At 36.8% G+C, this 17373-nt stretch overlaps 1 protein-coding gene across 2 annotated transcripts in view; it reads right to left on the bottom strand.

Moving 5' to 3' along the window:
• ELMOD1 (ELMO domain containing 1) overlaps positions 1–16161 on the bottom strand; it is a 34829-nt gene extending 18668 nt beyond the window's left edge. For both annotated transcript variants that reach the window (XM_036742741.1, XM_036742740.1), the window contains exons 1-5: positions 16014–16161; positions 15820–15848; positions 13740–13837; positions 6869–6998; positions 92–225 (exon numbers count right to left, since the gene is read on the bottom strand). In XM_036742741.1, the coding sequence (XP_036598636.1) occupies positions 92–225; positions 6869–6998; positions 13740–13837; positions 15820–15848; positions 16014–16158 (536 nt within the window). In that variant the 5' untranslated portion in view covers positions 16159–16161. The remainder of the gene's footprint in view (positions 1–91; positions 226–6868; positions 6999–13739; positions 13838–15819; positions 15849–16013) is intronic.
• Between the last annotated feature and the right edge of the window lie 1212 nt (positions 16162–17373).

Below are 17373 nucleotides of genomic sequence, written 5' to 3' on the forward strand. Positions count from 1 at the left end.
CTACTCAAGTTTGCTCAAGTAAACATTTAAAAAATAGAATACTGGGGCTGTCATTTTACTTTTAAATATGGCTGACCCTCCACATACTTACTCCAAATTATATAGTCCCAGAAGTCCCATCCCTCGAAAATCTGTTTTAGGATCATCACCTTGGAAACCAATTTCACACCACTGCTTAGAAATCCGAGCTTCCAGAGGAGTATCAGGCTTCAAGAATTTCCATAACTGGAGATGAGAGACCAATATAACTTGTTAATGAGTATATGTAACACACACTTTGAGAAAGTTTTTTAAAGTCTTAAACCTTGTTTATTGAGATTTTTTAAAAATGTATTAAAAGAAGTTGTATTTATCCGATTATATTCTTCTTGAGAAGAATTACTTTAGTTATTTATAGTACTGAGAAAGCAGGATAGGGTAGGAAACCTATAAGTATGGATAACTGATATCCATAGATAATCTTCAAATCTCTCTTTAGCCAGCAATCAAAAGCTTTTAGGCTAAATCTGTTAGTAGAGCTGTCAATAAAATGAAAAAAAGGACTAACTTGATTTCTACTTCTCTGATGTAGCAGCTAGTGGTTTGGGAAAGGCCATGTAGCTAGAGGATAAAGGGAAGGGAGGTAAGGATAATGAATAATCCTCAAATGATATGCTTGCTCCCTCACATGGTCAAGGGTTGTAGAGAGAAACAATTATATTAATTTTTAACATTAATAAAAAATGAACTCCAAGAGGAACTACCATTTTAAATAAAATTCTCTTCACAGTTTTATGAAATAGTTCCCAATTTTCTACTTGTTCTTCCTTTCATTTAAATTTAGACATGTTTACAGTGAAATAATTATAAATTAATAAAAGTTCAAAAGAAAAATAGGAAAAGTTAACAATCATTACTTTAGAGAGTCTTGGTAATCCAAATTATCTTTTTCAATCAAGGAAATCGAGCAATATATAATACTCTTAACATCTGATTAGTTCCCAATGGTTCTTATCCCTCAACTACCTGAGCTAAAGATGATAATATTTTGAAATCTGTGATCTAATACAAATGAAGGTCTTTCAAATTACCACTCCATGCTGGTTCTCCTACCTTCCCAACCGTTCTTTCTTCCTCTTCCCTCTTTGTTGATGAGTCACCTAGATTATACCCCAACTGTCTCAGTGTGGCTGTTCCCCAAGGTTCCATCCTAGTTCCTCTACTCTGTCTTTCATTGACCTCATCAGCTCCCACGGGTTTAACTATTTCTGTGGTGATGATTTTCTCATCTATGCATCCAGCCTCAGTCTCTCCTCTGAGATTCAGCTCAGCATCACCAAGTGCTTATTGTACATTTCAAACTGGATGTCTTGGATACATCTTAAACTCAATATGTCCAAAACAGAACTTGTTATCTTTTCCCTGAGACCCTTCCTTTTCCAAGCTTTCTTATTTCTGTAGAAGGCATGCCCATTTTTATAGGTTTTTTTTTAGGTCTGTAACTTTGGTGTTATTCTGGATTCATTCTTCTCCCCACATATCAATGAATCAATATTAAATGACTATATCCGAGGTTTTCAAATCTTGCTATTTTAACCTACAAAATTTCTCTCATATCCAACTTCTTCTCCCTACTCATTACCTACAACCTTAGTTCAGGCCACCATCACCTATCAGATAGATCATTACAATGGCTTCCCGATTGGTCTTCCTCCTCAAGTCTTTTCCCACATTATTCCATCCTCCACACTGCTCCTAAGGTGATTTACCTTAAATGCATGTTTCATCACTCCACTCTCCTACTCAAGATGCTCCACTGCTTTCTCATTGCTTCTAGGATAAAACATAAACTCCTCTGTTTAGCTTTTAAAGCCCTCCACAGCCTAGTCTCAATCTCATTGGATATTACTTCCCTTCCTTCACTCTGTGATCCAGTCTTTGCACTGGCTGTCCAGGCCTGGAATGAATTCCTATCCCACCTCCACCTCAAAGACTTTATTCCTTCAAGACAAAGTTCAAGTAGCACCGTCATCATGAAGCCTTTTCAGATCCCTGAAGTGCTAATGTCCTCACTTTCAAACTACCTTTTATTTAAATACTTTGTATTTATTTGTATTCATGCTCTTTCTATATGTTGTATATACTTACATATATCCTTAAAGTCTTTCCCATTAGAATGTAAACTCCTGAGCTGTTTCACTTTGGCCTTTCCCAAGTGCCTGGCACATAATAGGTGCTTAATATATGCTTATTGATTGACTGAAGAAACATTTTCCCTTCTACCATTTATTGCTTCATGCGTCTCCTCCTCTGCCTCATTCTCATACTTCCTCCTCGGAAAAATTATCCATTTTCATGTTTAGGTACAATTTCAAGCACAAACTACATTTGAATACTTCAAAAATCTGTATATGGCTACTCTCTCAACACTCCATAATTTCCTCAACAGAGAGTACTTTGGTGTGGAAATCAATTCATCCTCCTGAAGTTAATCTGGTGATGAGCCTCTTTGAAGTTAGCTAGTTTCATTTTGGGGTGACTGACTGATATGACACTGGGATAAAAATGTGGTTCATTACTGGGTTCATAAGAACCCAGGACTTGTGTTCCACTGGAGTGGCCTTTGAGGGCCCAGACCATTGTTACAAAGTGACATAAGATATTGGATTTTATGTGGAAAGAGCATAAGTAATTATAATACAAATATATTGATCTGCAGTTAAGTGCTACAAAATCCCATACATGACATTTATGTGAATTAAAATATGATATCAAACTAATGAAAATTCAAACAAAAAAGTTGCAAATTGTCCCAGTTATTCTGGGACCTAATCCAAAAAATTTATCAAAAGTGATATTTTGTCTTTCTGGCATATATGGTAAATATAATGTGTCTGGAAAATGGCAGAAATACAAGGCATTTGAAATAAAATAGTTTTCTCATGCTCAAGGCAAATTTTCATATGTTGGTATGAGAAAATACCTTTGGACCTTACTTAATTACAATCTCCCCAATTCACCAGTTTTTCACATTCATCAAAACAGAAATTAGATCTCAGTTCAACAGAACCCTCAGGATAGATAATTATTGAATGTTGTTTTTGTTGTTCAGTTGTTTCAGTCACGTCTGACTCTTCATGACTCCATTTAGGGTTTTCTTGGCAAAGATGCTGGAGTGGTTTGCCACTGTTGAATAGTCAGCCACTTTTGCTCCAGTAAAAGTAATCTCAATTTCTTATACATAAGAAACTAATAGAACTACCTAATTGAACATCTATGTTGGGAAAACAAAGTCAAACAGGAATGAAGAAAATAAAAAAGCTTGTTGTATTCAATTTTCTCAATTGTATTAAATGTGCTAATAGTCTAACCAATCTTAAGAAGATCTTTTCCCAATGAATCAGTGGGTCAAATGCAGAAATTGCTTTTCTGCATGTAGCTTGTATGCAAAAATATTTGTGCTCTAAGGAAACCACATACACTACAGGGTGTTCCAAAAGTCTGGACACATAGGCAAAAATGCATATTTTCAAGAAATGGAATGAATGAAATTTTCAACAAAATTTAATTTAATTGGAATATTAACAAATAACATGTTCAATATGATTTCCATCATTTGTGATGCAAAGGTTGATGTGCTTTGCAAGATTCACATGAACTGGATGCAATAAACCCACATTGCTGTCAATTTTAGCACATTCACTCTTTATGCGTTCAATCAAGTGTGTTGCATCTGTGATTTTCATTGAGTACACCTTCTCCTTTAGCACACCCCAGAAAAAGAAGTCAAGGGGGCTAAGGCCTGTTGATATGCCAAACATTTTTGCCTATGTGTCCAGACTTTAGGGACACCCTTTAGATTGCAAGGTAATAAAGAATTTCTGACAGGAAGGAACTTTATAGATTCAAAATTGGCTTTTCATAAATCAGGAAGTTGAAGCCCAAAGAGGCTTAATAATATATTTAATTCATACAGGTAAAAAGTAGCAGATTTGGGATTTGGTCCTCTTGCTACTACAAATCCATAGGTCATCAGAAAGAATGCTAAGTCTGGCATTAGAGGAATTAGGTTTGAATCCTGGTTCTGCCACTTACTTTCCGTGTGAACTTGGTTATCATAACTTCTCTGGGTCTCAATTTCCCTATCTATGAAATGAGAGATTGGGTTAAATGACCTTTAAAGTTCTTTTCAGCTTTAAATCTATGACCTTTCAGTATCAGATATTATATTAATGATTTTATCACTCATGAAACATGATATTCACTGCTTTAATAATTTTTTAACCTTTTGAAATTCTCCATTGACAAGTTATGTGCAGGGGTGGAGAACCTCTGGCCTAGAGGCCACATGTGACCCTCTAGGTCCTCAAGTTCTTTGACTAAATCCAAACTTCACAGACAAATAAATCCCCTTAATAAAAGAATTTGTTCTGAAAAAGTTGGACTCAGTTAAAAAGCTGCACTATAACAAGGGTGGGGAACCTGCTACCTTAAGGCCACATGTGGCCCTCTAGGTCCTCAAGTGTGGCCCTTTGACTGAATCCATTTGGATTCAGGTTTCCCACCCCTGATCTAGACCCCCACCCCTGTGGCCTTGAGACTGCAGGTTCCCCATCCCTGGGCTAGAGAATCTGGCTTATTGTGAGCTGTCCTAAATTTTGAAGGCAAGAACCATTTTTACTTTATAATGAAACTATTCATAAGGGTATACTAGTAAGTATCATAGGCTAGAAATCATTTTTCACTTTTCCTTCTCCTTCATTCCTTAGATCCAATCTATACCAAAATCCTATCTACTCTTCCTTCAAAATCTCTCTTAAATTTACTCCTTCCTGATGTCCAGGACACTACTATGGATTATTGTACATTGCTTTACTTTGATTAAATTTTTCTAACTCATTACTTTCATTGTATTACCTCCCACATCAAGTTAAAAAAGCCAAAAATCCACGTGGCTATTATCCTGCATATCAAATCCAAACACATTTGTCTGGTTTTCAAAAGCCCTCCATGAAGTGCCTTATTCTTCCTAACAAGTCTTATTTCCTGAAACATGAACTCTATATTCTAGTCAAGCCAGTCTCTTCACTATTTCCTGTATATTCCCATCTCTATGCCCTTGCTCATTCCATTCCCCACCCCAACTCTGAACATGCCCCCCTTATTCCCTATTCCCAAGATGCGACTAGGGACCCTGGTCTACCGTGGGCTATCCTGAACTTTGAACGCAAGCACTATTTTTACTTTCTAACGAAACTGTTCATGAGAGCATACCGGTAAGTATACATTCTACAAGCACTCCAATCTATGCTAGTCTTTCTCTTCCCTCAGATCCTACTACAATTCTTACTACTATGACAGTTTAAAATGCTTCCTATGTGTTACTATTATTGCTTCAACTAGCTGCAAGCTTGTTGAGGGCAAGAACCAAGTCTTATACATTTTTTGGATCCTACATATTTTTTTTTTATCCAGTACGGTATGGAGGTATAAAATAAATAGCCAAAAAATGAGCCGGATAATTTAAAGAATTTAAGCTTAGTAATAGGTGAGCCTTTATTTAGGACTTCAGCACTTGCAAAATTGACACTTGTAAAATCATGTATACCTCATTGAATATGAGTGATTGAATCTCAGTGATTAGGAATGTATTGATTGACCTGGGATATTACAGATCAGTTGGGCATGGAATGGTGGGCTCACATGCTTGGGGATTGGAGTCACTCCTTTGTGCTGGACATATAAAAAGGGTGTCAGTTGAAGAGAGAGCCTTCTTCTGGAGGACTCCACAGGAGACAAATACGAACTAGTAGCAGAAATCACAAGAACAAGGGACCTACTTTCAAGGGAAGAATGGTCCTACTTCCAAGGGAGGAAAACCTGTGTATGCAAATAATCTTCTTGTCCCACTCAGAAAGCTCCAAAGGATTTTCTAGAACAGAGAACCTGAGAATTGCTGGGCTCTCTCACACAAGCCTGAGTAGAGCTCTTGAACTCCAATTCTTTGGATAGTTTAATAATCTACATCATATGCATTACCATGGATAACTAAGTCAACTGTATACATGTACATACCCAGCTAGTCACAAAGAAAATTGCAAATGGATAAATATTTTTAAAATTTAGATTCCTATTGTTTTTTTTTCCAATTAGACAAATTTAAGGCCAGTAAACAAATGTTTTCTATCATTCCGTTTTCACTACTTATTCTAGGATAGGTCATTAGCAGCCCAAATACTCCATTTATTAAAAAATCAATTTATATTACACAGAAGCCATTTTCAGAAGCCATACTTTACCTTCTTCTAGGAAGTCACAGTTTTTAATGCAAAATTTAATATTTTAAAGCATAATTTATTAATGTTTCATTTTACACTCTCAAGTCATACACTGCTGAAACACTGTCCAATGCTATTTTATACCTCTTTCTCCAACAGTTCAAACACACCAGACACAAATTGTGACTTCCTCTTTTAATATCCTTCTAGTTGCATGAATAAATAATCACCATTAAGATCTTGGGTAATTTCCCAAGGGAGCGATTGCTTAAGGCAGAAACCAACTTCATCTTCTTTGATGTGTATAAAGAGTGATAAATGAAAATCCCAGGTCACTACTTGGCAAACAGTATTTCTTGTTTTAGCATTTTAAAACTGCTTATCCAGCCTGAGCTTCAGTCAAGTGTCCAACACTCAGAAAAATGACCCTGGCTGTTTTCTCGGTTGATTTAACTATTCAAAACTGGGCCCTATTCTTCAGAAAATGCATGAGAAAAGAAAGTTGAGAAAGAAATAGAAATTATTTTTCCAACAGTTAAGCCAGCAGGAAAATGACTGGAAATCATAAGAAGCTTATTATAACTGGTCCTGCATGCTGTCCAAGTACTAACCTTCAAAAGCATTTCTTCGTGCTGGGGATTATCTGAATCATATGGCTCTCTACGCAGCTTTTCAACCTCTGCAATGAGGTTTCGATACCCTACAATTTGCAGAAGACAAGCCTGGAGAGAGATCCCCAACCTAAAGCATTCACAAATGGAAAAGAAACAATAAAGAACAAGAGAGACTGGTATTTTGGTGATATCTGTTCACTAAATTCATCTTCAGTAGGATAATTTTCATGAAAAAAAATAAACTATCAAAAGATTTTTTTCGCATAGTTTGAAATCTGTTATTATAACTACTTTAGTACATATGAAAATTGATTAAAAAACACATCTAATTTTGACTTTCACTTAAGCCGAGGTGTCTCAAATGATTGATCTTATAGAAAAAAAGACAACTTGAAAAATGTTGCTGGTGGTTTTGCTGGTCCATTCTACAATGTCCTTGGGATATTTATTACACTAATGATAGGATCAGAAAATCTTAGAGGTAGAAAATTCTACATTGGCCATGTAGTCTAACCACCTACCTGACACAGAAATTTCTCATATAGCAAATATGGCAGACATAAACTTATCCAGGTTTTGTGTGAACACTTTTAATAATGGGGAGTTCATTACCCAATAAGATAGTCTATTCCATTAGTGGACAGCTGTAATCAAAAGAAAATTCTTGCTTATGTTGCACTTTTGTAATTCCCACTGATTGGTTGTACTGTGCTTCTGCCCTCTGGAACATAGAGATATTGCCACATTCTATGAGACAGCCCTTTTATGTACTTGGAGACAGATATCATGTCTTTCCTCAGTTTTCTCCAGGTTAAACATGCTCAGTTCCATTAACTTCCTCATATTTCATGATTTTGAGTCTCTTCATCTTCCTATTCTGTTCCCTCATTGTAGTCTAGCTTATCAATTTCCCTTTGAAAATGTGACTTGCAGAATTGAACACAAGACTCAAGATATGGCACCCATAGATTAAAGTGAGACTATTATTTTCTGAGATTTTTATTGATACAGCCCAAGATTTTGTAAGATTTTTAAATACCTGTTTTGTTCATATCAATTGAGCTTATGTTCCATTAAAACTCCTATACATTTTATCATATGAACAGCTGCCAAACCAGGCAGATCTCTTTCATCCTGTATTTGCACATTCTTTTTTTTTAATAGGCTTTTATTGTTATTTTCATTGTACTTTGCCTAGTTTTGCCCATATCAATATCTCCTTGTTATCCCCAAGAAAACAAGCCCTTAAAACAAAGATTTTTAGAGGAAAAAAGGAAAAGAAAATATTCAGTAAAATTGATCAATACACCAAAAAAATTTGGTTATATGTATTATTCCTTATTTATAGACCACAACCTCTACAAAAAAGCAAGAAGTGGTATCTTCTTCTTTAAGGGAAAAGCTTGCTCTTTACACTTTCACAAAATTCATTTTATATTTTTTTGTGGTTGTCTTTCCCTTTACTTTGTTGAAGTCATCATGTATATTATTTTCCTAGTTCTGCTTACTGCACTTTGCATCAGTTCAGGGCATTTTTTATAAAACCTAAACACAGGACTTTATAGTCATCCCTAATAAATTTTACCCTCTTGGTTTCAGGTCCATGTTCTAGTCTACTGAGAGCATTTGGCATGTTTATCCATAATACTGGCTGTCCCTTTTTGTCCTCTTCCAAGTTACTGATAAAATTACTGAGCATGACAGGACAAAGGACAGAATTTTATGGTACTAAACTAGGAATATCTATTCAGGATGATATAGAACAATTAATGGATGACACAGGTTTAATATTCTACCACTAAAAAGATGAAGCTAAATAGAGATAATTATCATGTCTAGCACTTAGGCTCAAAATCCAAATACATGAAAATAGAATGAGAAAGATGTGGCTAGACAGCAGTTCACATAGAAACATATAGAGGTTTTAGTGGATTGCAAGTCCCATGTGAGTCAATCATATGAGATGGCCATTTAAAAAATTTCTATCTTATCCTGCAGCAATTAAAGTGTGATGTCTACAGCAAAGACAATAATGGTCCTACTGAACTCTGCTCTTGCCAGATTCTATCTGGAATGTTTTGTTTAGCCCCAGGATGGCATCTGATGAGTGACACTGAAAAATTGGGCTATATCCAAAGCAAACTGAGCTATCAAATGTGTAAGAGACTTAAATGCCATGTAATGAAAAGATCTATTGAAGGAATTTGAGATGTTTAGCTTGGAGAAGGTAAGATTTAGGGGTGATATAGTAGTCATCTTCAACAATCTGAAGGATTATCATGAGGAAGGAAGGCTGAACATTCTTTGTCACTTCAGTGGATAAAAAATTACATGGAATTAGGTTTCAGCTTCATATTAAAATAACTTTCAAATAATCAGAGCTTTTAAAAAATGGGACAAGTTTCCTTGGAAGAGCATGCATTACCCATCACTTAAGAACCTTAAATGGATTCTGCACAACCATTTTTAGTTATAATATGGATACAGGTTGATATTATCAGGTAGGAGTATGACTATCTGACATATTATCGGGTAGGAGTGTGACTCTCTAACATATTCATTACCATTCTGCAATTTGCTTGTTTACTCAGATGGCATGTGCTTATGAATATTAAATGAATTCACACAAAAAAGAAGGCAGATGTCAATATCATTTACCAATTCTATATAGCCCTCAAACGCTTTAATCCTCAAAATTCTTTAGTCCATCATTTCATCTGAATTATTACTGTTAATAATAATGCTAATGTTTACATTTACATGCAGACTTAAAGTTTGCAATGTGCTTTAAAGACATCTCATTTGGGTCTCACAAATGAGTGAGTCAACTATTATTACTATAGGTAATACGATAGGCATTATTATCCCCATTTTACAGATTAGGAAACCAGAAAAATTAAGTGACTTGCTTATGGTCATATAAGTATTCATTGTCTGAGGCAGGATTTGAACATAGGTCTTCCTGACTTTAAATACAGCTCTCTGTCCATGCTGTTCAGCATCTTGTTACACCTAGTTTGAGGCACTGAATATTTGTGGTGAGTAGCAAGTATAGTATATTAATCCCTACTTTTATGGACCAGATAAATGAGCAGAAAGGTTAAGTCATGTCCTAATTTGAGGGCAGAAATGGAATTAAATTAATTCTTCACATCATCTTACTATTCCTAAGCCACTGAACTACACACTACCCAAAGTTCCTAGGATAGTGCCATTTGTAGCTGTTGGGGAACACAAGGCAGAAGCAGAGACCTGGGTTTGAATCGCAGCTATTCCACTTATGAGCTCTGTGACCTTGAATAAATCATTTCTCCTCCTTGAATTTACTCATCAGTAAAATCGGGACATCTCCTACTTTCTAAGGTTCCTGTGATTATCAAGTAAGATCACATATGCTCAATGTTTTGTAAGCTGCAAAACAATATACAAATATCAGTTGTCCTTATTATTGTTTTTTATCCTTGTGGGGGTCCATCAATATTTAAATGAATGACATTCAGGTTCATTTGCACAACATTGGCATATTGTACCAACTTCCAAATTATGGACAAGTAACAGACTCACAGGAAATGTAGATGATACTGAGAATACTGAGTTGTATGGGCTCCGTGATTAAAACGCAAAGTTTACATTTGCACTTATACAGTACTTTATGGCTACAATGCCTTCTCATACCTTGTCTCCTTAGCTCCTCATAACAGAGCTATGAGGAAAGCAATACAAATATTATTTTTCTCTTACATATGAGGAAACTGAGGCTCAGGGAAGTTAAATGACCTGTGTAAGGTCATACAATCAGTAAGTGGTGAGGCCAGGATTTAAACCTAAGCCTCCCAATTCCATATCCAGGGCTCTTTCTACTTTCTATGCCTTCTCTGCAAAAGGGAGAAAAAGTAGAAGTGGCAGGAAAAAGCAACAAAGGAATCAATTCTGATTACACTGATTCAGACTCTTGTAAAGTGTCCTCCCAGTGTCTTTCAATGAAAGGGCTGGCAAGGGATTGTGTGTACACACACATATCTATGTACATGTACATATATATATATATATATATATATATATATATATATATATATATACAGACACATATCTGTATTTATTGTCTCCCATTAGATTGGAATCTCCTTGTAAGAATTGTTTCTTTTATTGTATTTGTATTCCTAGTGCCTTGCACAATGTTTTGGCACATAATGTAGTAGATACTTGCTGACTGATTGATTCATACGATAATTTCCATAGACTATAATAAACTCAACCTAAATCAATCTCTGTCAATACTTATTGGATGATTATACACATACAGGCCCAGTTATAGTCTTGTGTTTTAAATTCTTAGTTCAACTTGATTGAAAATGAATTAAGATCCTCCCAAATTTCTGCAGGAAAAATATCAGCCATACAGTTTTAATATGGCATATACCACATTATAATAATGAAGAAAGGAAACAAGCATTTATTAAGCACCTACTATGTTCTAGGCACTGTCCTAAATGCCTTGCAAATATTATCTCATTTGATTCTCACAATCCTGGGAAGTAGGTGTTATTTTTCCTCTTTTCATAGTTGAGGAAACTGAGGCAAACAGGTTAAGTGACTTGCCCAGGGTCATACAGTTAGTAGGTGTCTGAGGTCACATTTGAACGCAAGTCTTCCTGACTCTAGGTCCAGTATTCTCTCTTCTGTTGTTGTTCAGTCATTTTAGTCGCGTCTGACTCTTCATTCTTGGCAAAGATACTGGAATGATTTGCCATTTAACTCCATTTGGAGTTTTTGGCAAAGATACTAGAGTGATTTACCATTTCTTTCTCCAGCTCATTTTACAGATGAAGAAACTGAGGCAAACAGGGTTAAGTTACTTGCCTAGGGTCACATAACTAGTAAGTATCTGAGGTTGGATTTGAACTCAGGTCTTCCTGACTCCAGGCACAGTACTCTATCCACTGTGCCACCTAGCTGTTCCGGTATTCTTTCTACCATGGCATTAATTCACTATTTATAAGTATACATAAGAAAAAGGAAGAAAGGCAGCATGATGGTGTATATAGAAAGCTGGAATCAGGAAGACCTGGGTTCAAGTGCTGTCCTTGACACCTACTAGCTAAGTGTGTGACCACAAGCACTTAACTTCCCAAGCACCCCTCTAAGACTACATAGCAGGAATTTCCACCCAAGAGGTTAGTTTCCTATCTAGATGAAATGATAGATTTGGATCAGAAAGGAAAAAAAAGGAAAAGGAAATGAATGACAAAAGCTCCAGGACAGTGAATGACTCCAAAATCAATCCCTTTCTAAAAATGCTCTTTCAGATCCCTATTGGCTGCAACTCTTGGGTGTTGGTGCTTGCCATGTTACCCACTTGCAAGTAGTGCTGTCTGTTCATCAGAAAGGAAAGAGGTTCTAGCTCAACAGTCTTGGGCTCTTTCTGAAACTGAAACTCCCTTTCCCAAATGTCCTTGCCAAAATCTGACTTAAAAGTCATGGAAAATGAAGGGTTAAAGTGAACTACCAAGGCTGAGAGTCGAGCAGCTTTCCAGGCAGCATCTTCCAAGTGCTCCTGAAGCATGAGGAGCTGTTCACCAGATTATCAGTTTCTCCTGAACTAAAGGCTCACTTCCTGATAGAGCCGAGGGCACTCAGGTACATTGACAGTGGGAGCACTTGCTGTTAATGTGAAGCAGACACCAGATAAAGAAACCATACAAGTGTTCTTATACCCCTGTCTGCGTATGAAGCTCATTGTGTGACATCTGCCTAGTCAGAAGCACTAGTGTTCACCCCAGAAGGGATGAGCATGAAATCACTGATCCATCTCAAAACTTTCAGTCTTAGAGAGCTGCCCAGAACACTAAGACTTTAAATGGTTTGTCTCTGTGTGTTGAAAGCAGGACTGGAAACTGAGTTTTCCTGACTTTATCCACTATGCCCACTGCCATTTATGAAACCACATCAATGAAATATGTTCATTTTCAATGGTCTATTGGGACTATTTGATTTGACAATCAGAGCATTTGGCTCATCATTGTAGCCTCAGAAAAAAAATGGAAAGTTAATAGGTCAGTTTTCTATCTTAAGAGGCAGCAAGTCATGCAGTAGAGTTGAACGCAAATAGAAATGATGTAAGGATCCCTGTGAGTGCATACCGACTTAGACAAACATCAACATTGTCTATATTCTACTGAATCTTTACTTATTCTGTTAAATATTTCCCAATTACACTTTAATCTGGCAGTAATTCAGAATGAATGGAGTCAGGGGACCAGGTGCTTGATATGTATCCTGTAGGAGATAAATGGTAGATATTAAGCTGGAAAGATCTGAGTTTTAATCCTGTCTGTGACAATAGCTATGTGATCATAGACCCTTAGCCTGGCTGAGACTCAGTTTCCTCATCTGTAAAGATGATAAAAGCTGTAGCAATTATGTCATAGGGTTGTTGTAAAGTTAGATGGCAAAATGAAGAAAGCACTGAACCTGGTTGTCAGGAAGATCTGTGTTCAAATAGGACCTAAAGCACTTACTGGTATGACCCTAGAGAGTCACCCAACCTCGGCCTGCCTCAGTTTCCTCATCTTTAAAATGGGGATAATGGCAGCATCTACCTCCCAGAATTGTTGTGAGAACCAAATGAGATAATATTTGTAGAGCACTTGCAAACTTTAAATCCCTATATAGATGCCAGTCATGATAAAAAAATACTTTGAAAACCTAAAGGTGCCACATGTATGTGAGTTATTGTTATGAGCATGAATGAAATAAATGAATAAATAAAAAGTATTTAAGAGCTTCTTATGTGCCAAGTACTGCTTGACATCATTTATACAGATGACTATAGTAACCATCTTTTACATTCAATTCAACAAATGCTTACTGCGGATTTATGTCAGGATTGATTTTTTTCAGTTCCATGATGTCATCGACAGTCTTTTCAATTGCATCAGGGTGAACACTTACTGAAGTCTGCAACAGCTGGAAAGCATGTTGAAGCCAGTTACATCCTTCCGTCAATCACTTTCCTTTAAGAGCTTAAACAACGATGGTAACTTAAACAATATCCATTTTCATAGGATTTTAAGCTAGAAGGAAGAAATGAGGGGTCTAGTCCAACTTTCTCATTTTACAGATGAAAAAACTGATGCCAAGAGGCAAAAGGTCACAGAAAATTCAGGATTTGCATCCATGTTCTCCAACTCTAAGGCCAGTGCTCCATCCACCACACCACACTATACTGATGGCTGGGCTGTCCAGTGTTTCTGTTGCATATGAAATCACAATGTTTAATAGCAAAAAATTACAACAAATAATCCACGTGAATGCTTAGGAAGTTAAGATCTATATAAGAGATAATGGTTTTTTTTCCCTGGAGAAAACTTATCTAAAATTCTCTAGAGAAAGTCTCTGTAAAAAATTTAGGTAGTGTTAATGATGTAAACAGTAGGAAAGGCTTTTATGAATTCTGATAGGATTGTTTTTTGAGAATCCCCTCCCTGGCATCTTTCTACTTTTGTTTCAATTAACAAATTATTTTCTCTAACTAGTAAGAGGCAGCATGGTACTATGAAAAGGACTTTCAGCTGGGAATCACAAGACCTGGATTTTAATCCTATCACTGCTACTGAGCACTTGTGACCTTGAGCAGATCACTTCTTTTCTCCAGGCCTTAGTTTACCTCATCAGTAGAATAAGAGGATTGGACTTGTTATTTAGTCGTTTTTCTGTTGTGTCTGACTCTTTCTGACCCCTTTGGGGGTTTTCTTGGCAAAGATAATGTAGTAGTTTGCCATTTCCTTCCCCGGCTCATTTTATGCATGAGAAAACTGAGGCAAACTGGGTTAAGTGACTTGCCTAGGATCACATAGATAATTAGGCCAGATTTGAACTCAGTTCTTCCTGAGTCCAGGCCTGGCACTCTATCCACCGTGCCACCTGGCTGCCCTGAGGGTTGGACTAGATTACTTCTGATGTTCCTTCCAGCTCTAAATCCCATGATCCTATATACACAATCCAACTTTCCAAAACTAGTGATTCATCTTCTAAACAAAAATGGCTTCTAATAGAACTATCATACTTAATGTTAAAAAAGAGGCATATGGGAAAACTCATTTAACAGATGATTAAGTTGGAGAATGGGATAAAAAAAATCAAGATTCACAATCAAAGAAAAACAGAAGAGACTTGGAAGTCATCTTTTAAAAAGCAATCATTGATTTCTCCCTTCAGAAGAAGTGCTAAACTCTGTGTATTAAAAGGCTAGTGGCTTGTTCACAGTAAAGGTTTTATTACTGGGAAATTCTGATTGTGTAGTGAATGGATTTGGATATACAGGAAATTCTAGATGGAGGAAAAAACAATTTCAGCTGTATTTTCCGTTTTCACTTGCTTCTTTAAAAACAATTCACCCATGTTTTTTTTTTGCACATGTTATTTCCCAATGATCCCTCTCTCTGCTCCTATAGAACCCTCCTTTGTATCAATGAAGCATAGTCAAACAAAAGAAATCAATATATTTTCCATTTCCGCTAATGTATGTCTCATTCCATACGTACTACCTACCACCCCTCTGTGAAGGGTAATTTTACTGTTAGTTCCTTCCTTCTGTTGGAAATAAAGCATTATAAAAGCAGTTTCTACAATATTAATTTTGTATTTTGGAAAAACGTGTGAGACAATAAACTCAATGAAGCACTTTGCCAATGTAGAGAAATGGCAATCAGGAGCATAAGATTCCCTACTTGGTTGTGCCAAATATTCTGTGTATATCTAGGAAAAAAAACATGCAGAGGGGCTGCAACTAGACACAGTGCTATGGTATGAGGCAAATGTCTTCATTGAGACCCAGTGGTCACATAGCTCTGAGTGCTTCTTAGTCACATTTCATTTTGAAGGTGGAAAACAGGCATCAAGTGAAAGGCTCCCTGGAACTCCATGAAGAGATGTAAAACTTGACTCACCTTACTTTTTGAATCCCTCAGTGATGATTCTGTTAAAGCAATAAATGAAAATGTGATTCAACCATTATTTTTCTAAGATATTTTATGAACTTTAGGTGTAAAATTGCTTGCACATGACCCCATATAACTCTTCCCACCCTTCCTTGCTCTGTTGTGCTTTGTCTATTGTATCATTAATTTTTTTATTTACTTACCTATTTTCATGGTTCTGCCGGCTCCTGGCTTGTTATTGTAACAGATTCTTTGTAGCTCACACCGTCCTGTTAGTTTCCTCACCACAAATTTCATACAGCGCCACAGGCACTTGCAGTAAAAATACACACAAACCTGTATCAGCATCCTAGAAAGAGGGGAGAAAAACCCAGACTTTAAATGAAACAATGGAATCCTAATGATTGCTTTGGAAAAGCACCATCACCAAGAGGAAAAACAAGCCACTACTACTAGGAAGGCCAAATATGAGACATTAGGATTTCTAAGCATGTCAAAGAAACAGAATTACAGAGTTTAAAAAGGGGGAAAGAACTTGATCGGTTACCTGGCTTACCCTTTAGCTCAGCAAGAATCCCAAATATAATAAGCTGTCAGCTTCAGTTCAGATGTGATGGGAAATCCACTACCCTTGGAAGCAGCTTGACATACTTTTGGATAGCTCTAATTATCATGGAACTTTTCTTTCTATCATTCCTAAATCTATCTCTTAAATGTCCATTTGTCAGTCATAATTCTGCCCAATGGGGCCAAGCAGAATGACTCCAATTCTGCCAAGTGCTAGAAGACAGATAACATGTTCCCATTCACTCTAAGTCTTCTCTTCTCCAGGCTAATATCCACAATTTCTTTAAATCATCCTCTTATAACATTTGTTCTTGAGGCCTTGCGATGCAGATTTTTCCTGATGGTACCTTGAGTTGAAAGAGACTTTAAATTCTACTTCCACCCTAGTCACAAATCCTTTTATCTCTCTTTGACAGGTGGTCATCAGACTTCTTAGGGAAGCTAGGTGGTACGGTAGACAGAGTGCCAGGCCTAGAATCAGGAAGACTCATCTTCCTGAGTTCAAATCTGGCTTCAGACACTTAATAGCTATGTGACCCTGGGAAAGTCACTTAACCCCATTTGCCTCAGTTTCCTCATCTGTAAAATGACCTGGAGAAGGAAATGGCAAACCAGCCCAGTATCTTTGACAAGAAAACCCCAAATGGCATCATGAAGGGTCAGACGCAACTGAAACGCTCAACCATAACATCAGATTTCTACTTTTATCTTTCTCTTCAACTACATGCCAACTTATACAACTAAAACCTCACCAACTGCAAGGCTTTAAAATCTGCATGGATACACTAGGCATACTAGTGCCTAAGATTCAATTACCAGTGGTCCAAGGGGATAAAGGACAAAACCAATGCCCTCTAGAAGCGAAGAATATCTGTGCAATGGAACCTCGTTCAACCAGAATGCTAGGGCAAGGGACCGGTTCTGGTTCAAATGTCTTTTTCTGCAAACTTTGGGATGGTGCTTTATACAGAAAAGCATTACCACCAATAGGCCAAC

This window comes from Trichosurus vulpecula, chromosome 2 (genome assembly GCF_011100635.1).
Source record: "Trichosurus vulpecula isolate mTriVul1 chromosome 2, mTriVul1.pri, whole genome shotgun sequence".
Taxonomy (NCBI): domain Eukaryota; kingdom Metazoa; phylum Chordata; class Mammalia; order Diprotodontia; family Phalangeridae; genus Trichosurus; species Trichosurus vulpecula.